The following is a 24461-nucleotide window of genomic DNA, read 5'->3' as shown; positions in this document are numbered from 1 at the left end:
TTCTTTCAACAGAATGGCCCAATCATAAGCAGGGATACAGGGCGATGTTTGGAGGTGGAAATGTCCAAAGAAGCAAACTTTGGGTTGCGGCTTGTAGTACAGAGATGCTCGGGCCAGAAGTGGATGATAAGGAACTGGATTAAGCACCCAAGGCATTAACATAAGGCTCCTGCTGTTGACCATTGGGTGTCTGGACTCAGCCAGATGCATTCAGGGAAACAAGGCACTCATTTCCTCAGTTGGGATTGTCAGGAATGTGTATGTGACCAGAGAACAATGGGCTGATACACTCAGATGCAAAGATGTGATGAATGTGTGGCATCATACTAAAGCTCTCTGGCTGAAATGCTTAAGAACAACTCTGACTTTATCTTAGAAAGTGTTATGCCACAGGGACCCATGCTCTGGCAACAGAAATGAATGACAAGTCGCCCTCTTTGAAACAGTCCGTATTTCCAAAGCCATTTCCCCTCATATACAAGGAAGGACTGACAATGGGAATATCTTACACTTGGTTTCCTGAAGCATGGAATCAATATCATGTTTGAATCCAGTTAAGGAGCAAAAATAAATAAGACCTTATACCAGGTGTTTTTGCAAACGTCCAGACAATACAAGCATTTATACCCGTTTTAGATTTCAAAAGGGCAATGTGTACATTTTAATACCCTTTGCAACCTATTATGCTTGCAAATACATGGTATTGTCAAATTTACTACGCTAGCAAAAGACTGCTAGGTTATTTGGAGACCTGAAGATTTCTTTTTCAGATATCGGTTCTCACAAGACAACACCAAGCCAGTTTTTTTTTTTAAGTTTTAACTTTCTGACTGATGCACAAACTTTCAAGACTGATTATGTGCCTTTTTTCATTATTATGCTATGTCTGAACTGGGTAATGTCAGCCCCAAAGCATGTCTGATTACTTTTACCAAGAAAACAAATAATATATGTAAAAATGTCATATAATAGTAATATATTGTAAAATTGAACAAGATCAACCGAAAATTAAAAAAAAAGTTTTTATGATGAATTGTCGGCTTTCTTTAGTTTAGAATTTGCTCCAGACTTCCCTAGTCTTTGTGGTAACTTGATTTCCTACAACACAAAGACAATATTGCTAGTCAAAGGCACACTGCCCTCTTAAGGCAAAGAAGGAAATCTGAAAATAGTGCTTTTGTTGCATCCCTATGTCACAACGTACAGTACCTACACTGTGTAGCACATGGAAAGTGGACAAGATTAAACATTACGCCACTGTGGTATTCCTCCCATGCAGAAGAGACACATGCAGAGCTGAATTGTGCTCTGGCTATCCCTTCCTTACCTGATCACGTAACATTACTGACACTATAAAAACATACTTCAGTGCAAAATTATTCCTTTTCTAAGCTTAGGATGTTTCATAATTCCTAAAATAAATAAAATGATAAAGTTGCAAATGAAAAATGCATCGATATTTCTTCATCCTCACAGGTGTATCCTCTTTGTTCCTCTGGGAATTGGGTTTGTTAATAATAACTACAGCATTATCATTCTACTAAGAAATGATATGACTAACTTTTTTAGATTAAGTTTAGCTTATTTCTAAATCACACAGCTGCACTGCCTGTAAATATAAAGACATTACTAATAAATCAGTTGTTCAGTTATTCTTCTTTTAGGAAGAATCAATGAGCTTTTGTTCTATACTATACAGCATGTACCGTATGGTAAGTTTTTATTTAAATTATTGAAAAACATGATTCTATAAATCTCCCTGCTTTCTGTAATTCCTGAAATGGACTATTACTTCTGCACTAGTTTCAGTTCTTTTTTGGCTTTCATTTTTAAAAAGGAATAGGTACCACAGTATATACAGTACATGTGCAGCACACATTAATCGTGACAAGAATTTAACAGCAATACTGTTTTGTTTTATCTTTTACAATTCTTTTTTTTATCAAACTAGATATTTGTGGTACTCAGGAGAATGACCTTTCACAAGATGGAATGATGGATGGTTGAGTTTTACTGCAGTGTGAAAAGGAACAACACAATATTCTTGCTCAGAAGCGCTCTTAGGCTGAAACAAGATGGTGGCGGAGTTGTGTGGAGAGCTACTGCTCTAATTGCAAAGAACTAAAATGATACTGGGTAATGGCAGTAGTTGGAGCTGGAAATTATATCCAAAAAGCTTTGTTTTATTTTAAAGTGAATAAGCTTTCAAAATGTACCCTTGCAGTACTGAAGTAATGACAGATGCCCTAATATTATAAGCTGTATCTTGTGCTCCATTTGTTGGTTACAGATTAAGATGTATTTTGTTGTTTGACAAAACTAGAACATAAACATCTGCTTTTGTTGTATGTCCAGTAACGAGACTCCTACAGGTTTTATTGTCTTTCCTGAGAAATGGTTAAAATCCACCCACAGGATAACTGGTCTTCAGCAAGTACATGTTGTCTGGTTTACAGTATAAAATTCAGCCGAAGAGATTTCCTTCTCTAGTTCTTGGTACAAAGCCAAAATTTCAGGACATTAAATAACTTGAATATTATTTTCAGTTCAGTGCCACCTGCCTTTTCTCCCCTTCATTGCTTTTACTTGTACTACTCCTGAAGCTCTAGTTAACAATTTCAGTAGATGGAAACTGACAACCTATTTAATATAGAGTAGTATTATCTACTGTACATTTCCAGAATACCTTGCTGTGAATTTCGTTTTGGGTTCCTGCAGGAAAGAAAATGTAAGACACAGCAACCACATTTAAGCACTACAATCACAAGAGCTTTTTTTCCAAGTAATGCTTAGTCTAATTCAATTGGAGGAAATGCTGATAATCATTAACCAAAGCCACAAAACACATAGGAAATTGATCTAATAACAGTAATCACTTCCTTCTGTAATTCTTTTTCTGAGAGTAGCTGACATTACATGAGATCAAGCAATTTTACACACTCCTTAGAAACCTTTCCACTTTACAAATAAAAAGCTCACCAAAGAATGTGCTCTTTAGGTGATATTGACCTACGCATGTCAAGTTTTATATTTGCTGTACAGGGTTATTTTATTTATGCTGCCATTTCATTAAATCAGAAAGTGATGTTAAGCAGGTTTATCTAATTAAGGTTTGATCTCAAAGGCTAAAACATCTTGGACAGCCAACAAATTATAGACTTATTTCATGCTATTAATTATTCTGTTATACTTAAGAATGTTCCAAGAAAAGAACAGGTCAATAGTACAAAAGTCTGATGCAAGTACAATATGAATGAACCAGTATATGTATTTTCTTTCTAATTCTGTATGAGATCTACATTTCACGAACCCTATGTCATTTTTGTTGCCAACCATTCATCTTATTGAGCAGTATAAACCAAGTGGCTAGTATTATCTATTATGTATTTTATTTAAAGCAAATTCCACAAATACTACTGAACACTAAATGTAAATCTCAGGATTATTTCCTTCTCATTTATCATCTGTCCTAGCTGAAAAACAATCAGACATGCCAGAAAACAAAAGATCACCCCTAATGTAGGCTCAGGCTTCTGGGTATGTCAGTCAGTAATAATGTCTGCTCAGAGCCTCATCGCCTGAACCTTATGATCTAGATATCACTAATTCAAACCTGAGTCAGCTTACTGTACTAGATGTCTGTGATTCCCCAAGCTGTTGCACCCGATGGACTGACAGTAGCTACACTATGACCCTCCCTGCTCTTGGCAAAACAGTGACCCCTGAAGGTCCACAACACTAACTTTCTTTTAAGGACATAGCGGTGCTTGCAGTGTCAAAATATGAATGGATGTTGGCTGTGGTGGAGAAGCAGGTCTATAGGTCTTCATTCTCCCCATACAAGTAAAAGAGAGTTGGGCCTTAAATGTCTTAATTGGAAATTCCAAATGTAGGCCCTAGTCAATAAACCAGGGCTGCCCCATTCTGGTCCTTTAGAGCCAGTGCACCTGCAGTTTTTCAAAAGTAACTTGCTTCTTAATGAGCTAAACCAGCTGGGTCCTTGTTTAACTGGAACTATTCTTCAGGTGCTACCGCTTTAAGGTGTTTTTGTAAATCTGTTCTCCTGGACTGGGATCAATCCTATCAGGATTGGATACCCCTATTTAACATGTGGAAGTGTCTTCATGTATTTCTGTTGGCTTAGTTGGTTCTTTATGTTTCATGTATATTTTCCACCCAAAGAGAATTACATCGATGCTACACTTGGTCAAAAGGTATATTGTATTCACCAGTACAATCCTGAAAGCAACTCTTATTTTTTCCAGGTGGTTTAGCAGAAGATATTGTCTGCTTTTCCATCAAGGCACAGCTGTTTGCCTCTAATCATTTAAAAAAAGTAATGCATCACCTCTGTCTACTCATCTCAAATGCATTGTGTTCATACAGTAATATCATATTGAAGTCAAAAGGGAACCTTAAATACCACTGTAGAGGTTTCATAAATCTTCAATTTGTAAAGGAAAGAGGTAACAGGAAGAATATTATTTCACCACCCTTTAGTCATTTTTTTCCAAGAGTGTAAATCTTGTCTTATATTGATGTTCTGTCAGCAAAATATAGCAAGAAGGCAAAATTATAGACTATTGTGAGAAATATATTCTCTTCGTGTTCTACCATTTATTGTCCTACTTAAAAACAGATTGCCTATTTGTTTATAATGTAAAGGTTTGTCTACAGGGAGGGTGAGTTTAGCAAAGAAAGTCCAAAGGAACCGGCGGCTGCCTTCTTAGTTTTAATTTAATATTCCTAAGTCACATTTGCAGTATTTATTTTGAATATGAGCCTGAAAAGACTGGAGTAAAGCTAGGGAAATCTTGGAGGAAACCATCCAGACTGTTCTCTCAGTGCCAAATGCTAGACAAGTACACATATTCTGTACAGTAACAAGTAATAGGTTTATTCCATGCTGAAAAAAAGAAGAAAGAAAATTACTTGTTCCTTTGCAGCCTACGCATGCTGACACAGCTACCCACCTGAACTATTCTGTACAGTATGTGTTTATGGCATGAGCAAGGAGCAACAAAAACCAGACAACCCCCAGTGTGTTTTGTTTGAACATTCTGCCTTTTATAAGGTTTGGTTATCAAACAGCCTTTGTTTGTAAGTAAAGTGAGCAAGCAAACCATGTCTTTTTTTCAAGACAAAAACCCATAACCCTACAGAAGTGCTGCCATCAATTACGGGATTTACATAGTGAAAGACATTTATCCAAAAAGAAAAGTCCTTTCTCATTACGGATCTGCCTTTTCTGCTTGCAAATATTTAATTAAGAACGTGAAAATAGTTACAGGCAAGAGGAGGTTCATTTGTCCAGTTTGATGATAGTGAACTGATTCCAGAATTTTATCCAGCTACAAGCCAAATACAGTATGTGAACAAAAAGTGCTTCCAAAATGAAGGATTCCATCCTCATGTCAAGACTTCACATGGTGCTCCTTTAGAGAAAAGCTATGATGACATATGTGAAACAACCTGCCTTTAAAAGAATAATGGTAGACAGGTTTCATGAATGCTGAATGTCCCTGACAAACACTCTTGTCCTTGCAATAAACATGTTTTATATTGCTGCCAGGATGGATCTTTCTGAAATACTATCTGAAAATAGTATATTTACCATATATAGTGATACAAATGTTTGCTAGTCTCACTTTTTTTTCCCCCCACAAGTCAAGTTCCGTGAATTTACAAAGCTGATCTGAATAGGATATCACATTTCTCAGGTGGAAAAGAACTTTGGTCAATGTGTTTTCCCCCTCTGACATTTATACCTGTAAGTGCCTCATAATTTTCCCTTTGACCTAAAACACATGTTTCAGAAGTCATTGATGACTATACTTAACTCAGCAAGGTCTTTGCTATGGAACCATTAATCCATTAAATTAGAAGGTGGAAAAATAGAACGTTGCCACTTGTAAAGGAATGTTGGTGAATTCCTTTTGCTTACATAGGGTTCCGTTTGACAAGATGAGTCAGCAATGCTGTGGAAAAGAAAACCATAACACAACCAGCCATGGATGGTATTTACAAACAGTATTTGTTGATCCAGAATATTTGAGGCTTATATATTTTTCTAATTAACTGGCTGTGTTGACTGCAAGTGACCAAACTGAGCTTTTGGAGTCACATTCGCGTTGTACATGAATGAAGGCCCCCGGATGTGAAGAAGAAGTGTGGAAAGTCTGTCTAGCAGAACAGCTTGTGGAGACTATAATGAGATCCCCAGAGATGGGCAGTAGCTACAATACACAGTTACTGTAGGTCCAGTATTTATTCATGCAGAGGTAGGTGGTGGGGGTGGGGGGGGTCAAATGAATTAAAACACTTGGAAGTCGTTGTCTTAAATAAATGGCATTTAAGTGTTGTTTTAAAAAATCATCAGCTGTAATTAAGTAATGCAATTAATTAAGCAGATTGCACTAAAACAGTGAACACATAGAGAGGTCTCTGTATAAGAGCAATTATAGTAAGTATTCCTTAGCAGTTCAGTTCTCCATGTTTTCTTCAAATGATATCTTGAACCTTGCTTAGCTTGGCTTCCTTTTTCCAAGTTGTAAGGGATCTCAAATAGGTGTAATGAGTTCACGTCCACTATCTATTCATTCTTTTTTAGGATGAGTGGAGCTTGACTCCTAACAAAAATGATGCTGGCCTGGACAAGTGAGAGGCAGGAGATGAAATATTACAAAGGGTCTCTAAAATTGAATCTTGTCACTCTATAGACTCTTACCTGAACCACATTTTTTATAATTCATAATATATCGATTATTTTGCTACTTAAATTCAGCTCCCCTTTCCATATTAATCTAAATTTAATGGCATCTGTCAATTGTTTGCTCAGTCTTGATTTTTATTGAATCCAGTTATGATTTGTGCATTGTTTATTAATACCACTATTTTGGTCTTATCTGTGAGCTTCATTACTTTAACATAACTACTACACCAGAATACAGATCAAATATAAATTATGAAGAGAAGTGGTCTAAACATAGACTCCTGTGGCACTCCATTAATTACAGCACCACAATCTGAGCATGTGTACCTTATATTTTAGTGAAGTAATTAGTGTGAGTGTACACGGGTATGCAGGAACTAATCAGAATGAAAAATCTTGTTGACTAGCAGAGCTTTTGAAGATTTTGAATTTTTATATAAGATCCTCTCTTGAAAGAGTTAGCTAAATAGTCAATGCTAAATTGATAAAGGGAGCATGATTAAAAGAAAGATCATTGTCATTTCTTGGTTGGATTTTTGGACTGAAAGATAACATTTTTGAGTGTAGGTAAAAATATGTATATTGCAATCAAGGCCTTTTCAGTGCAAATTTATTTATATTGTATATAAGCAGACTTAATAATATGAATATACTGTATTTTGTAAATCTGTGAATGAAATAAGCTTTTAAAAAAAGATATTTAACATTACATTTAATTTAACATTACAGGTTTCTTTAAGGTACCCATAGGCACTACTTCAAAAAGACCATTGTGACATCATACCAGCTCCCTAAACAAGTACAGGCATCCCACAGATCAGTTCAGGTATAGGGCTTTAATTGTGATGACTTGACTGACTGAAATGATTGGTCTTTGCATCACAGTTGATGTGATGACATCACCCTAGGTATCAAGAACATTATCTTATTTTAAGTCCTGTAGCTTAAGATATTAAAGGAGGAAAAAATTAGCTAGGAAAACATTGTTTATATAATGTAAGTAGAATTATGATTAATTAACTTCATAGTAACAATAATACACATATATACTGTTACACAATACTTAGAGTTTGATAGGATGTAAATAACTTTTAACATTTTGATTTGCTGTTATAATTGTTCTGTTTCTGTTTTATGCTTTGTTTTTCAAGGTTTTCTTATTACTTCCCTATTATCATTACACTACACTTATATAATATTATTTTGAGGTTGTGATCACATCAAGAGATCAAGTCAGTTGTTACTGTGCTAAAAAAGCTGAATCTAGATTCTTTTTTATGGCTATTTCAACAGGGTCAAAATTAATTTGTTCCTCAAAGTATTGTAAAATGCAATTTAAGTTTTGGAAAAAAACCAATACCATAGTTTCTAATAATATCCTTTAATACTATTAACATCCTTTTGATTACTTTTCATATTTTCTTATGCAGAACTGAAGGTGTTCTGTTGAAGAATGTCATGGTCTAAAGTCCATCGGGAACCGTGTAAGCATTATTTTGGTCTGTGATCAAAACTGCTGTTCTGTAACCTCATGTGTGTGTTAGTAAATGATGTGCATTAATCATGTGGTTATTGAAGACTGCCATACACACAGATCCATGAAATTCTAAAAGCTTTCCTAGGCTTTTTAAAGGAATGTGATTCTTAAAAAAAAACTGATAAACAGTTTTTGCTAGCTGTCAAGTAAAAGTTAAACAGAAATGCAAAAACTGAATTAAGCAGTGAAGAAGGATAAAATTCGATGTCTGCATCTTCCAGTTTCTAAACTGAACTCATAACATGCCTGAGTAACTTATTTTTGGACTGTCCACTTGTTCCCTTCAGCTGCACATATCCATTTCAAAACATTTGTTCTTGCCCCCTGCTTTCTGAACCATTCCTCTCCAGTCTTTCCCTTGACTTAATCTTTCTCTCCAACCCCCACCCCAGCTCCATCAGAGTCTACACCTCCCGGGCCTGCTCATTCCTGACTCTACAGTGACGGAGTGACCTTCCCACTGAAATCAGAACTTCCTCTCATCACCTTGTGCCACCTCCTCAAAACTCACACTGCCAACTCTTACCACAATCTATCTCCCCTCATTGCCAACCAAAGGCCTTGTCTACTGTGACCAACAATTCCTAATTTATGTTTTTAACCACTCGATGGACATTGTTTCATCTTACTTACCTTCTTCTCCTGTATTTGAATTATTTCTTGTCTTACTTTTACTTTAAATATTTTGCATTATAGTAAGTTACCTTAAGTGGAGTCTGCAGTAAGCAAACATGTAATAAGTGTGTATCAAACTTGGACTCAGAACTGTTCTGCTGAAAATATCAAAGCAAGCACAAGAAAATGAAGTTTATGGTGAGACTGTGATCACAATACTGAAGATGCACCATGACACCATGTAAGAAACAAGAAGACCGTTAACCTGCTGTTCCCCCAGACTCTAGAAGCAGTACTCGACACCTCAGCTGTGAAGACAAAGGGCTCTTGGACATTCATACAAAGATCAACTCTAATCTAGATGCCATGGAGATTGTACATATAGGGAATGAACTTGAAAAAGTATTAAGAGAAGACCCCTACAATGTAAAGGCATTGTATACCAAGGCAAAGGTCTGATTATATCCTTTTTATCCTATCATTTAGAATCGTTTTATTATTGTGAAGAAGCTGCCATGCTTATTTTTACATCAAAGTAGATGAAATTTCAAAATCTTTTAGCATGAAGTTATTCAAAGTTCTACAAAATATACAAGCAATCTTAAAATGAGCAATAAACTATAATGTACATGTTAACATAACATAAATAAGAGCAAGACAAAGTCATTGCATTGTGATATAAATTTGTCTTTGTGGCCATGGCAACCACGAGGAGAATCATAGGTATAGGTGTATTCTTAGGCAGAAGAGAAACCTCTACGGACATTCTAATCAGCTGTAAAGTGCAGGAGGTCTGATAAAAGCTATTAAAAGCCCTAGGCACAGAAACCATTGACCGTCTCCTACTTTCTCTTCATTTGTACTCATGTTATTTTTAACTACATGAAAATTGTACATCATGGAAATCACCAAGGACATTTTGTTTTACCTTAACAGATACTTCTGAAACAAGACAAAATAAAGGAAGCTTATGCTGTATTAAAAATTGCTCTTTGTGTCTTTCCAGAGAGCAAGGTATGGATGAAACATTTCTTTAATTGTTTCAAAGCCACCTTTCTGTATTTTATTTCTGTCAGAACGGTTGTAAGGATTTACACATCCCTTCATTGAATTTCAACATCATGATTATCTTAAGTGAAGGACAGCTCCTTACAAAATGTCCATAAAAAAGTCACTTTTAAAGTTTTGAGGTCAAAGTTTACTGCATTACATCTTTCTGTAGTAAAAGAATTCGGTTAGTTTCCCAATTACATTAACTTTAAAATACTTTGAAAACATGTTTTGAATTATCTACAGGTTATTGAGGATGAAATCATCAATTTACGAGCAAATTTTCTGCTTCCAAATAACTGCAAACCCAAAACCCTCCTACAGACAGTGGGTTCAAAGATCACAAAGGGAGTCATGAACACAGCTTCTAGAATCTCTGAGGCTGCACAGGTGAGAGATGTTCACAATACACTCACAGCAAGCTAGAAATGTACAGTTAACAGTAGATTCCTAGTGTTCCCCAGAAATTCACTTCAAATTGTAAAGTGTTTTTGTTGATATGTAGTTTGTGGTCACAAAGTTTCATTTCAAGTATTGCTTTAATTTTTAATAATACTGTATATTCTAACAGGAGAAATGCAAGAAAAAAATCTTCCTCTTTTCCTTACAGATAAACATCTCTTTGTCAACAGTGATGAAGACCACAGCAGTCCTTGCTGGAGGACTGATCTTTGGGTATTACCTTTATAAAAAGATGTAGGGTCCATATTCTGTCCTGCTGCCAGTGCTGGGGTTTCTATTTTAAAGCCTTCCACCAGGCTAAAATTCAGACTGCTGGCACCATACTATCTAACCATCTAGGAGAGCTTTCATGATCCCAGATATGCTGTCACCCCCCCCGTCCATGTGAAGCAATCATCTCACAGAATGTTCCTCTTTACCTTCAGTTTGCCTGGAGATTTAGATGAGAGGGACTGATCTCCGTGAAGCGTCACGCTCCTTGCACTCATGGAAGAGTGCATCTTTCATGTCTGGATCAGGCTATAGGAAATAAGAACATTTCTGTGGCTTTCTTGCCTGACTTACAGGGTAGCAGTTGGTATGAGTGAGCACACGTTTTGTGCATTTGCATAGAATAAAATCTTTCAGAACATTCTACTTATTGATTAGGGAAGAGAAACTTGTGCACGAGGAAGTGAGCATGCTTTCTGAGCACTTGCATGGAATGAAGTAATTTTTCAGAACATTCTGCCTATTGAGTAGGGAAGAGAAGCTTGTGTACTGGGAAATTATCTCATGTGGTATTCTGATAAAAAATGAATAGATCTCGATGGGCTCACTTCATTTCCCTTGTAGAGAATGAACTTCCACGGCACATTACAGGAGATGACAAAAAGCTGGTAGAACATTTTCAGCACAAAACTTTCCTGCACATACCTCAGACTGGCAGACAGAAATATGGAACAATTAGAATAATAAAAATGACTGAAATTAATATTAAAATGTAGCTTTTTTTTTGCTGTGTGCATCAATAGGTGACTGTTTACAAAAAAGTTAATTGATCTATGATCACATTAAGAATACTGTAATAAACTATAGATACATCTGTATTCATTTAGTGTAGATTACATGATTTTTTATATTTGAAATAAAATAAATTTGAGAATTATAAATGTACTTTACTTTATAAAATATAGTAAATAAGTTAGTCTGGAAACTAGTAAGCATTCAACTAGGCAGTGGCCTAGGATTTTGTTTGCTGTTCTAAGAATAAGTACAGTACTGGATACAGTGCAAGTCGCAGTTAAATTAAAAAAAAAACACAAAATGAAATGAGAGTGTAGATCAGACTGTCAACTGAATGAAAATATACATTTTAGCATATAAGCAGTTTTAATTACTATCTCTAGGTAACAATACCTGAAATAAAGAATTAAAAAAAAAGAATCTGTTTCCCCAAATTAAATATTTATTAAATACAGTGTCTAGTTTAGGGGTAATTTCATTGTTTACATGTAGGAGCAGTTTTCAGAAAAAAATGGTTTGTTATATTATGATTCATTTTTTAAAATAAGCATTATAAAATTAAACAAGTTTTTCATCTTGTATATTGTCTAAGAACAGCCTTGTAAGGTCTAGAGGCCCTAAAGAACTAAAACATTTTAGAATAAAATCAAGTGTTTTGGACCAAACAAAATCTCGGCAAATGTGAGCAGAAATACAGCTGCAGCTAGCCATCAAAGGTTGACTGGTTGCTCTTGTCAGCTGTCGATGTCATTTGGTGAATTGGTCCCGTGGGTATTCTACTGGAGTTTGTCAGGGGAAAAAGCTGGCATTGTTTACTTGAAGACATGCCATTGTAATCCTGGCACTGTAGGTCTTTCATTGCCCTGATGGAAAATGACACTTTTGAATTGGCTTGCAGGAATGGAATAACAGCTGGATCAAAGACTTTGTTGATCTATAACTGTAGTAACTATCATCTGTCTGCACCTAATGTGGAGAGGAACATTCTTTAACACAACACATGTCATCACTTCCTCTGTCCTACTGGGTAGCATGAGCAAATCCAAAGACAACAGCATTCACCAAGACATACACAGTATTTTGTCTTGCATCAGTGTAAAACAGTTCAATGAACAGTAATTCCCACTCTCAATAGGTCAGCATGAATCCCTAAACAGCCTCCAAACACTCAAATAATTGTCATGCAGATGGCAAACTCTAAATCACTCTGCTGAGATGCAGATTATTTCTATTTTGCAATTTCTCATGGCCACCACAGTTTGAAAACTATTATGCAGATGGATCTGCCAATTATAATGGTACCAGGCTGGTTTGCTGGTTATGTGCTTACCAAGATGTAGCTTGTCTTACTCAGAGCCAGCTCTCTGAATTCTCTGCACCAGTAAGCTGATTGTTATAGTAGTACTTCTCAATGCACTATTTAAATAATGCATGTACCCACTGAGATATTGATGTAAGCCTTACTGTACAATGTGCATCAGCATTCATTTCATTTTCTAAACTTAAATTTAACTTTTACAATTGGTTGATTTTCCTTTGATGGACTAGTATCCCATCTAGGGGATTGTCTCATGTTGTACCCTTTAGTTGCTTATTCACTCTACACCCTTAAGGATGCAGTAGCTATGGATGATGAAAAGATTAATTTGTTATAGCACTTCTAGCAATGTTTATTCTAGCAATTGGCCTAGCTGTAAAAACCACCATTTTGAAGTTGTATTATGGGTAACATGCCATGATCTTTTGTGCTGGTTTTGAAAACAAAATTATAGATGTGGACTATTCACTCAGGACACAAGTGCGAATCTTAGATGATTTTATAATTTCCTTTTTAATTGCCACTAAGACATGCTGAAGTAATTAAATCTAGTCAGTTTTTCTTGTATTAACAGACAGTCCCAGTTTCCCTCACCAAAAGCATATTATTGATTTTGCCCTAGCTCGAAAGAACAAGTACTGCCTGTTAATGAAGTGTTTGCGTTCATTACACATGAAGAAGGGGGAGGTCCAATTTCTAGATTGTTAACTGCTTTTGGGTGCTGCAGTGCATGTGATGCTATGAAGCAGAAGGGTTATACATCTAAAACTCTAGCAAGCATAGCATTTTTTGCATCCAAGAAAGTGACAATTAAAGTTACAGTAGTACAAGGTTTGTCCCCAATGGACAAAGAAGTAAGTAAGAGAAGATCCACCTCACCTGCTCCTGAAGTCCACATGTACAGTATGCAGACCAAGCACATTATGAGATTGCATCCGATCTAAAAGGAGGAAAAATAATGATTAAATATGGCAAAACAATCTATAGTACACAGTGGCAGATCTTTATAACCCCGTTATAAATTTGTATAGACCCCACTGCAATCTATTCCTCTTCCCCTGACTACACAAACCTGCAGCACCATAATTAATAAAATCAAGTAGCCTAATCACTCATTTCAAATTCACATCATATCCTAATGCTCCACAAAGTCATCTACAATCCCTATGGTGTCCAATTTCCTGGCACAGTCATTTCCAATGATGCCTGACCCAGAAAAACAGTCATTTTTTTAAGTCAGCCTTAATCAGTTTTCTCTTCTGAAAGCATCACTTTTTGGTGGCATAGGTAACATAGTTGTATCAGGTAATATTGTAATAACTTCAGGTGTCATTTATTCTTTAAAAATGATACTATAATGGTATTTAAATACTACAATCATGTCATTCCCCACAGTCTCCTGGCATGGCCTTGAACAAGTTCTATTTCAAGAAAAATACTTCATCAAGCAAATGACAAAAGAATACTTTGAGCCTATTTTTATATCCAATTTGGCAAATCAGCACTCTGTAATAACTGGTTTTTCCATTACTGCTAGTATGATAATTCACTGATGAGACTTTATGCAACAGGAATTGGGGGTCCATGGATTGAAGATAATGTTCCTCAGCTTTGTTGTTATTAAGAGCAGGAAACCTATTTCTTTTCAGATACTGTACTTCAAGTTCCAGTGATAATGTACTGTATAGATTTATAAAATGGTGGGCAAAATATCTGCTTAGAGAGAATTCCATGCTTGGAGCATTTTACATTTTAAAATAAACCCAGAATCATTGATTAGATGCAAATGGCATCTTGAGCATTCCAAATCACTGTTATACTGTAAGACACCCATCTACATCCGCTGTTTTTATAAGTCCAGAATAGTTTACTTTTGTTTAGTCAATTAAAGTAAGCAATTAATCTAACAATTTAGATTTTGTTGTGTACAATAACTTATTGAAAAGCTTAAATGTTCTATTTAAAGACAAGAAATACATACAATTCAATTCCAAATATGCCTGCAGATAATTTTTTTATATTTATTGTAATAAGCAAGTTTCTTTTAGCTACATTAAAGTTCAGCAGTAGTTTACAGCATCTTATCATATTAAAGAAAGTGTTTTAAGAAATAACAGACAATCTTAAATAGAAAATCCAAGTCTATTTAAATGCAAAGCAGGAACTCGGTGCACAGCAATTTATTGGTTGCAAAGCTTAAGGCTATTTCTCTGGCAGTAGAAATTAATAACTGAAAATGTTGATTTTCCTGGAAATTAATTGGAGAGAATGGTGAAAGTTCAGGCTACTTCATTCCCAATTGAGCTCTTACTCTATTAGACTAGCAAGCAGAAAGCATATCAGTGGTAGGGTGTTGAAGGCAGAACATGCAGTACAGTAGGTGAGAAAGTATATTTAACCTTTCAGGAGATATATAATCTCTTTGTGTGAACCCGATGAAGGTCAAATATAGCAGTAAACTGCCTCTTGTGGTCTTCATTTTGTGTAAATTTAAACTACAGGTCTAAATTGCATGGTACCTAATTTACAGAATGTGGGTATTACATAGTACTGTACATGGAAATTAGAATCTTTTGTCTAAATAACCATGGGATTATCTATTATAAATGGTGTCACAGGTTAATATCCAGTACAGTAATTGCACATTTATACAGAGATCAACTCATTTTTGCAATTTGAAAATAAAATCAAGTAAACAAAGATGGAGTACCTGGCAATTTATTTAAAGAATCACATGAATTGAGCTCAGGATTTTCTTGTCCCAAGGGACAATGAACAATCAATGAATGAACTACTAAAAAAAAAATCAAAAAGCTATCTACTCTATTTAAAAGGTGAATATTATCCTTGTGCCCAATTACCTATTGATTTAAGGCCAAGACTGCTGTGTTTTCAATGTGTATTAGAATACATTTATCTTTTATGATCTGTAGTATAGGCTTTAAACTAAAGTTAGTTAGTACTAATAGCAGATCTAGGAAAAGAGAGCCCCAGGATCAATGTAATGTATTATATTAGAAATATTACAATAAATCTCAAATAAATATTGCACTGGCAATGAGTAAAGTGGTCTGTCTAGTCCCTTCTTCACCTACATAAAATCATTATCAGCCTAATTGTGTTGAGTTTTTGTTTGTTTTAGATAAAGAGCAATAATTAATGGGCTTGAAACAAAATTAATCCATCCAGTTAATGAAGCCCATTTAAGATACAGTACCTAAAAAAGGTGCAATGCCCATTTTTTAGGTGGAGGTCATCTTAACCCTTTTAACCAGTGAAGGCAGCTGAAAGAGCATCCTGGAAAACTGTCATTAGTTTATCACCTAAAAAAACAGATGGACACAATCAGCTAAATGACCTCCCCTTAAACTGTTAACATTCTCCCACTTTACTGGCTAGGTTAAGAGGCATTTCTAAATTGTCCATGGGTTCCTGTCCGTGCGTGTGCCCAGTGATAAGCTGGCATTCTGTCCAGGGGCTAGTTCTGTCTGGCACCATTTGCCTCAGTAACAGCCTCCAGGTTGCCGAAGCTCTTCCCAGGAAGAAGCTGCTTTCCAACAATGGGTGGATGAAAACAGAAGAACAATGAAACACTATCCATTACCACCAAGTTATATGACAAGTAGATCTGCAGCTTTAATTTGGTCTAAAAATATCAAACGTCTGACTAAACATATTGCTTTAGTATTTAAGAAGTTGTTAGTTATCTTCAATGCAAGTGTCTTTTTCTGCAACTATAAAATAAGAAGCAGTGCCTGGTACCTCACTAATCATATTTCCTTGCAGGCAGGGTGGTTTGCTTATTGTAGTAGTATTTAGTTTCTGCTTACAGTCTTTTGGCATCTACAGTAACTGCAACCTATTAAACTGGCATTATACTGAATGCCGTGCTTATGCACTCATTCTTCATCTCTCGCATGAAAGAATATTAGGGCCATCATCTAGAGTAGTTCAAACAGTAAAAGCTTTAACCCGATTGCAGGCTGGGCTTCATGATCGTGGGTGCGAGCAAGCAGCGATACACGACTGAGTAGGGTGGGGTTCATTCACTCCTCAATGAGGGCTGAACTCAAGCAGGGCTGTGGAACCTCCAAGATATGAATAGACAGGTAGCTCAAAAAGGGGTGACAGGCTTCCGAGAACTGCAGTCAGGTGGATCCTATGCAGAGCAAAGGAGTGATAAGACGAGTTTTCACCGAGCTGAGGTATCTTACACGAAATCCGAGAGGATCGTCGAGAAAGGACGCCAAGATCGCACACCGTAGATTTCTTAACCAGGGAGTTCGCCGCCAACACTAGACAGGCGCTCTTTCTAAACCACTAATCCAAATACTGCGCAGACCATAGCGTTTACCGGTGTGCTTAAATACAGGCTAGGTGGAGATGTGGTGATAAAGGGAGCAGGTGAGTGGTTAGGTAGTTAACCTGGATGTGCGCCTTCTTAAAGGAGCCGGAGTGGAATTACGGGAAACCGTGACAGTCGGCAGAACTGTTGATTCTAAATTCTAAAAACCCAGTAGACTGAAGGGCGATTGACAACAGCCTCCAATTTATACAATGCATTTTGAGCCTTTAGTTTTTTACTAGGGCTCTTTCTTTAAAGCAACTATATTAACCTCTAATCGAGCGCTTTCACATTACATCAAGCCTTTCATTTTCTTTGCTGACTTAGACCTTTGTTTCTAATGGTTTCTGCAAAAGCTTCAAGATAATCTGCCGTTTTGTTCATTCTCAAGGTCAAAGACTCTGTCATTACACAGATTGTGTTTGACTCAATAATGCACTAGCTTTGTAGACATTTGTGCTGGTGATAAATCACACACAGTCAAGGAGGAATAGACACTAATCTCCCAAAAGAAATGATCAAGCCTGTAGAAAATTTATATATGTAATACATGTACAGTAAGTGTTTATGTGCATACCACTGAATATGCGTACACATTAACATAATTGTATTAGCAAAGTTACTATCACCTCACTCACGGCCTGCTGCATGTACTGGATTTCAATAACTGTATTACAGTGAGGATCATTACAGTAGAATGTTGAAATACAGACCTTAAGAACTGATTTACTCTTTATCATATAATTTGAAATTATTTAAGCCTTATTCAATGCTTATTTAACTAAATCATTAGATAAGCTTGAAGCTTCATTAATTGGATATAATGTTATGTTTTAATATTTCCGCAAAAAAATGACTAATTGCAGTTTATCAATGGAGTCCTAAGAAAAGTTCACAACTGAAGATTCACTGCATTCTGTAGATTACCCTAAATCTAAGGCCACTTCAAAGTCATGGCCAAACTAGCACTGTGCCATAATAAAACGTAATCCTTACTTAGAAAAGCACAGAATTGTAAAACCAGTTTCTGGCAAATAATAGAGAAAAATTCAGACTCCTGAGAAGTTGTGTAAGATGCATTTAAAATGAACAACACTTGAAAACCTTGTTCAGAGATTTTCACCCTGTTTTCTTCCTTAAAACAGTAATACTGTATACAGTACTCTAACACAAAATAAAACATAATAAAGTGTTCCATGGCAGAAGAACATGCACAGCAGTAGGCTTTAAGAATAAGCCTGATGAACAACTGTTTCCTTAAATGCTGAGCTTTTATATCCAATTTGGCAAATCAGCACTCTGTAATAACTGGTTTTTCCATTACTGCTAGTGTGAAAATTCAGTGATGAGACTTTATGCAACAGGAATTGTGGGTCCATGGATTAAAGCTAATGTTCCTCATCTTTGTTGTTATTATTAAGAGCAGGAAACCTATTTCTTTTAAGATACTGTACTTCAAGTTCCAGTGATAGTGTACTGTATGGATTTATAAAATGGTGGGCAAAATATCTGCGTAGAGAGAATTCCATGCTTGGAGCATTTTTCATTTTAAAATAAACCCAGAATCATTGATTAGATGCAAATGGTATCTAAAGCACAGAAGCTTGACATAATGCACTTCAATTTAAATTGAAAAACAGAAAGGTTATTTTTCCTGTTAGTCAGCCATTGTGTATGTAGATCAGTATAGATAAGTACAAGTACTAAGAGTTCTCTTTCTCATTTATATATGCAAATAGCAGCACTGAAGTAACTAGCACTATAATTACATTACATGACTGAGAGCTTTTTTCTGTCAATGGTTTTGTTATTTAGAATGGTTGAGAGAATGGAGGTAGAGCATACATTTAAAAATACCACATATTTCAAAAGAAATATAGGCAGTGGTATAAAATAATGTTTATTATTATTTAATATATTAATTACATTTATATAGCACATTTAATCCCAAAGGATCTCAAAGTAGTGTTTATACTTCCATTTATCCACCATTCAGCCCAAGTTAAAATAAAATGTGAGGTACTGCAATGTCACTTAAATTAAGAAGAAAGTTTGTGTAGATTGTAAAGGCTCAGGAACAAATTTACACAGGACACATGGATGAGCACTCCTGCACTTCTGATCAGTGCCATTGAATTTGCAGTGACCATGTACTGTACTTAGCGACTTTGTTTAATATCTTAAGAACAAACAACAAAAAACAATATGCACTATCATCATTTATACACTGCAATGATGAACTGTGTCCTAAGTAAGTAAAATGGAAAATGCCATTCCTAAAAACGTATGACATGTGAGCAAGCTCTGTTCAATCAGTGTAATTTGACCTTTCCTGTTGTGAAAGTGACATGCTGTCTACAGAAAGACCCACACAGTCAATTAAAGTGAACTTGCAGATTTTCTATAGAGCTACATACTAACCACAGGATCATCCCCAGTTAGTACGCTACTTTCAGTATGTTGCAAGAGACCCTCATACTGTAAAATGATCAAAATATTGTTGCAGTATCTGTTTAATCCTTGACAAGGATTGTATGTTTGGCCTCCCTTGTTAGTTAGAAAAACTTCTAACATTTTCATGGTCTTTGATCTCCTGCCCTTTATTTTGAAGCTCATTTGCGGATTAATACTGAAGGGCAAAAACAAAGTGAAGATCAGGTTAAAATTTTCTTTGAAGATTCAAAGATCCTGCTAGAAGGCATAACGAAGAGAAGCCACAGAGAAAAAGCAGTTCATTAGATGGAGGTGACACTATGCCACTTACAACTGTGGGTTTCTCAAGGTCACGAGTTCACAGATATGTGACTTACGATGATGCAATTTAATTTAATTTTGAAAAAGGAAAATGAGCACATAAACTATATTGTCCTTTTCATAACCCATATGTCCTGAGGAGAAAACACTACTTTCATTGTTTCTTTTGAAACACTTTGTATTCCTGACTTGTAGACCTCATATTGTACATTATATCCCATATAGACACATTATTTCTTCATAATAATGGAAAGCAAAAACACACACAAATAGCAGGAAATGTATTCATGCATTTCAGACATTTTCAGTCTTTTCCAGTGTTGTAATTGAAAGGAGTCTGGGCTCTCAACATAAACATCCATTTTTAAATTCTACGCTTAGCTGCACAAGTCATAGTCTTTTAGTTTGGCAATCTAAAAATGAATAGATTTTGCTATTAGTGTTTCTTTGTTACCAGCATTTTCACTATTGTAGCATAATATATGTCTAAGCTTTTATGCTTTTATGTTTTAAGCAACAGATCTTCAGGAACTTGTTTCCTGACTTCAACATGTTATAACATGCATTTCATTTACAACTCTGAAGTCTGCAAGTTCATTGTAGTTGACCGTATGGGTCTTTCTATAGACTGTTAGTCACTTCCTTTCATTACACGAATGGTCAAATTACATGATTGAACATACAGTAGCTGGTCAGGTGGTAGGTATTTGCCTTCACAATTAACACCATTTCCAAACCTTTTGCAAAATGCTTTATTTCAGTATGGATTATAAGTAGACGTAAATACCTCCAAATCCTTTAAAATCAGTGATTCTGTCACGGTAGTTAATTTCACACTCACCCTTTTGAGTAGTTAAATTGTGTTTATGGCTTATTGACGTTAGAAAAAATTAAACGCACTATTAATTTTGCTGTCTCCTGCACTAGAAAGTGTTTAATTGTAATGGATTAGGGAAGTTAATTAGGAAAATACTCATGGATCCAAATTAAATTGCAACATCAATGTATCAAAAACTTGGGGAACTGTTTGTAGAATGCATTTGTTTTCTGAATGAAGATTTGGAATTTGTGAATAAAGGATCCAGCTTTTTACTGCCAAAATACAAATGTGGCACATATTTTAAAGATTAAACGGTTAGTAAATAGAATTTTCATTCTCAACATATCCAATTTCCTGATATAAAGACGTCTTTCAGGTACCTCCGTTCACATTTATGCTTAATTGAAAATAAAATCGGATCTGATTTCACGGGAACGTCTTAACATTGAATTCACTCTGCCTGTGGTTGCTATGGTTGCTATAATGGTTACAGGTCAAGGGCAGATCCCAATCCAAACAGGCAATGAAATTGCACTTAGTAATAAAACATCTTTTAGAAGATTAAGCAATATTCTAAAATTCTATTCTTAAATTTCAGATATCTTATGCTTTCCTGTACATACAGTATACCTATGTTCAGAATTACTGGGAATGTTCAAAGTATTTATTCCTGTGTAAGCATTTACTTCAAAATTAGAAGGCCATATGTTGTTGTTTTTTCTAGTTTATAAACTGTCATGTAATCTTAGCACTTTTATAGGATGTTAGCAGTGTTCCTATATTCACAGTCATCTCTTCAAATGTCTTAGATACCCCAGAATTACAAGCACCTACTGTAGTTGCATTTTCTGTCTCATAACATTTTTAAACATTGTTAGCTGGACCCCTTGTCTATAGGTTTATAAGATATGCAGAACCTTCCTTTGATTGTCAGTACTGTTGCTTGTAATATGATTTTCTTTTATGCCACAAGAGTCTAGTAAGAATTGGAGCTCAACACCTGTAAATAGATGTGTATCTGCTGTTTAGACCCTCATCTCCATTTTCATCTGTAGTAGTTTGCATGTAAAGACACTGGTGTTGCCAATGTCTGTCATTTGTTGCAGATTATCATTTTGTAATCTGTGCCTTAAATTTGCACAACAGCTTCTTCCTAAAAATTCAGTAATCATATATATTTTTTTATCCTTCAGATTAGGGATCCTAGTACATATAAAATCTAAACAACTATAAGGGCAGGTGTCACAGTTTATGCACTGCTTGTATAACCATAGTGCTGCTGATTACAGCAATATTTGGAGTGGAACCCCTGTGCACCCTTGAATGACTTATAGCAGATTTCCGAAGAAGGCTGAGTAGAAGGGAAAATTGTAATTGTGAAAGTCAAGGCATCGACAGCTCCGGAGACTCTGTCCTTCAATCACTCCACAAGACAGCTCTTGTGATTGCCTGAGCACTTGACTGTGATGAAGGAGGTACAAAGAAGGTGAAAAGCCCTTTGTCCTGTGCCAGGCTGAAGTCCTTTAGCGATTCAGAGACAGCAGATCTGAGCCCTTTCTTTCAGCATTTTATCTGCCCCGCTAGGCTTCGTTCTCAGTGGTAACCCTGCAGGAACGATTTTCCTTTTGCGATGCTTTTTCTTTCCTTGTTGTACATCAGGGAAAAAAAATTAATTGGAATGATTTTCCTTTTCTAAATAGGAGCTTTGTTCAGTTTGGAAGATTCAAAAGCACTCCTGCTACACATCTTTGTAGGTGGTGTGACTGGAAGACGTCATCGGTTTTGTCAGACAGAGAAGTAACCCATCTCTTTTTTACTTACGCTTTAGTTGTAACTATGCCACACTTTTGGAAAAACAGGCAAGATCTGTGCAACATAATAAAAATCACTGGGTTTTCCTTTTACTGCATTGTAAATTTAGAAATATCAAAGATTTGTTTTCGGCATGTATGAGAACGCATGTATTCGTGTGTTGGTATCTACAATACTGATAATTGGATCTTCATTTCTGGGAAGTCTGATCGGCATAAAAAACAAAAACGTTCATTGTGCGAAGAAATCGTGTGCATAGCTCTTGCTCGTAAGACGCACTCGCCCGCCTTGTGTTCCTCAGGTGAATTTCAAACACTAGCTCCCCGTTGAACCATAAAAAAAATTGCAGAGTTGTTCATTCTAGTTAACTTGATAAATAGGTCTGCTCATGGCTTAATTGGATCTGAACTTTTCAATAAAGAAGTAAATGATGCCATCAGTTTTGTTGGACTTTCACAATGTGGTGTTGGAGCAGCTGATTGGGATACAGAAATCGAGTACTTAATTGGATTGTTGCAGGCAGCACCTTGTTCATCCACTCACTGGATTTTCGAGTTGGTATAACAGGCTAAGCTCAAGGTTTTTTCCTCCATAGTGACCATATTGGCTCAGAAAGCCTCAATGCTACAGCTCTGAATTTTTATGATATATAAATATGCTTGCTCTGTTGGTAGAAATGAAACCATACAATTCAAGTTCTTTTTGTGTTTTTCCAGAGATGATACAAAATGCAGTCGTCATTTTTATCAGAAATGGTGACAGACAAGTAACTGACAATTGAGTTTCTTTGCCTTCATATACCACAGCAAGCCCTCAAACTCTGCAAATTTTGCTCAATTTGAAGATGATGCCTGTTTCCAGTAAATTACTTTAAGCTGCAACTACTGTATAGTTATCAGAATGATTGAAAGAGATACTAACATAGAAGTACAGTATGTGAACATTAGCCAAAAAGTGATTGTTACAGTGATTTTTACAGAATAAAGTTGGGAGTTTCTCCACTTTGCCCATGTAGAAATCCGACTCTGGTTTGAGGTCATTACTTCTGATCTGGCTCGAGTGAATTTTAAACAAACCCCTGTTGTTGCGCTTAACATCTCAGAATTTAGCTGAAAGGTGGGGATAACATTATCAGGAGTAGTCACTTGGCCATAAGTGGAACTGGGCCATTTTGGTAACGGCCACTCATAAACCCCAATTCATGGTAATAACATACTGTAGAGTCACCATAGCTGGACTCTGACTATACGACTTGCTGTTATGTAACTGAGGACACTGTGGGGTACTGTACACCTTGTCCATATCCCAGTGTTCTCCAGAAATGTCAATTTTCATCACAATGAAACTCATCTCAAACCGTCATTGGACTGCGCTGTGACTCCTTGACTCCCTCCACCCATCACCACCAGAGATTGTGTCAATTCTTTTGCTAATTTGAATGAGTTTGAATAAGAAAATGACTTGTTTATCCCTGTTCTAAGAAGACAGCGGGGAGTGGGACTGTATCATCCCCTGTGTTCTGCACAGTTAATGAGTTGCACAGCCTTCTGTGCATTCCCATGTTCAGACTCGTTCTGAATTTCTTAAAGAGGCTTTTGCCACTACAACTCCTAGCATCTTCGTACCCTAAATTTTGCTATATATTTGCAATTCATAAAGTCTAAAGCATGCATGCTATTAAGGTAATGTGATAGACATGATGGAAATTAAGTTGATACATGATGCTGACTAAATTTAATTAATCTAGCTGCACATATTCACAAACAGTTGCTATGGTAGCCTGCTCTGAAACACAATTTCAAACAACTATGTGAGGATCAATGCCCTCCAGTCCATGCTCTTGTAACTAAGTGATTATTTACAGAGTGTTACCATTTCTTTGGCTTATTGGTTTTTATGTTCTGATATGCTCCGTTGAGGTGTCTTTTTAATCTAAGTTATTTCTTATTGATCCAGGGTACTGCCTTGCATTTTTATCACTTTGCAGGAGCTTTTATGTTATTGACTTTGTTCATTGAAAATGAAGCCTGG

General features: G+C 36.0%; 1 protein-coding gene and 1 long non-coding RNA gene across 3 annotated transcripts in view; one reads left to right on the top strand and one right to left on the bottom strand.

Annotated features, from left to right (window-relative positions):
• galnt9 (polypeptide N-acetylgalactosaminyltransferase 9) overlaps window positions 1-1029 on the top strand; it is a 183571-nt gene extending 182542 nt beyond the window's left edge. For both annotated transcript variants that reach the window (XM_006640301.3, XM_069182222.1), the window contains one exon: window positions 13-1029. In XM_006640301.3, coding sequence (XP_006640364.3) covers window positions 13-159 — 147 coding nt within the window. In that variant the 3' untranslated portion in view covers window positions 160-1029. The remainder of the gene's footprint in view (window positions 1-12) is intronic.
• Window positions 1030-12030: 11001 nt separating this feature from the next.
• LOC107079728 (uncharacterized) lies at window positions 12031-17009 on the bottom strand. The gene is made up of 3 exons (XR_001480638.2): window positions 16914-17009; window positions 13579-13639; window positions 12031-12244 (listed from the first exon to the last, which is right to left on the bottom strand). It is a non-coding gene; the product is annotated as an uncharacterized lncRNA (long non-coding RNA).
• Window positions 17010-24461: the final 7452 nt, after the last annotated feature.

The sequence above is a fragment of the Lepisosteus oculatus genome, chromosome 22 (assembly GCF_040954835.1).
Source record: "Lepisosteus oculatus isolate fLepOcu1 chromosome 22, fLepOcu1.hap2, whole genome shotgun sequence".
Lineage (NCBI taxonomy): Eukaryota > Metazoa > Chordata > Actinopteri > Semionotiformes > Lepisosteidae > Lepisosteus > Lepisosteus oculatus.
The sequence above is the reverse complement of the archived record's forward strand: the minus strand, read 5'-3'. Positions and strand labels throughout refer to the sequence as shown.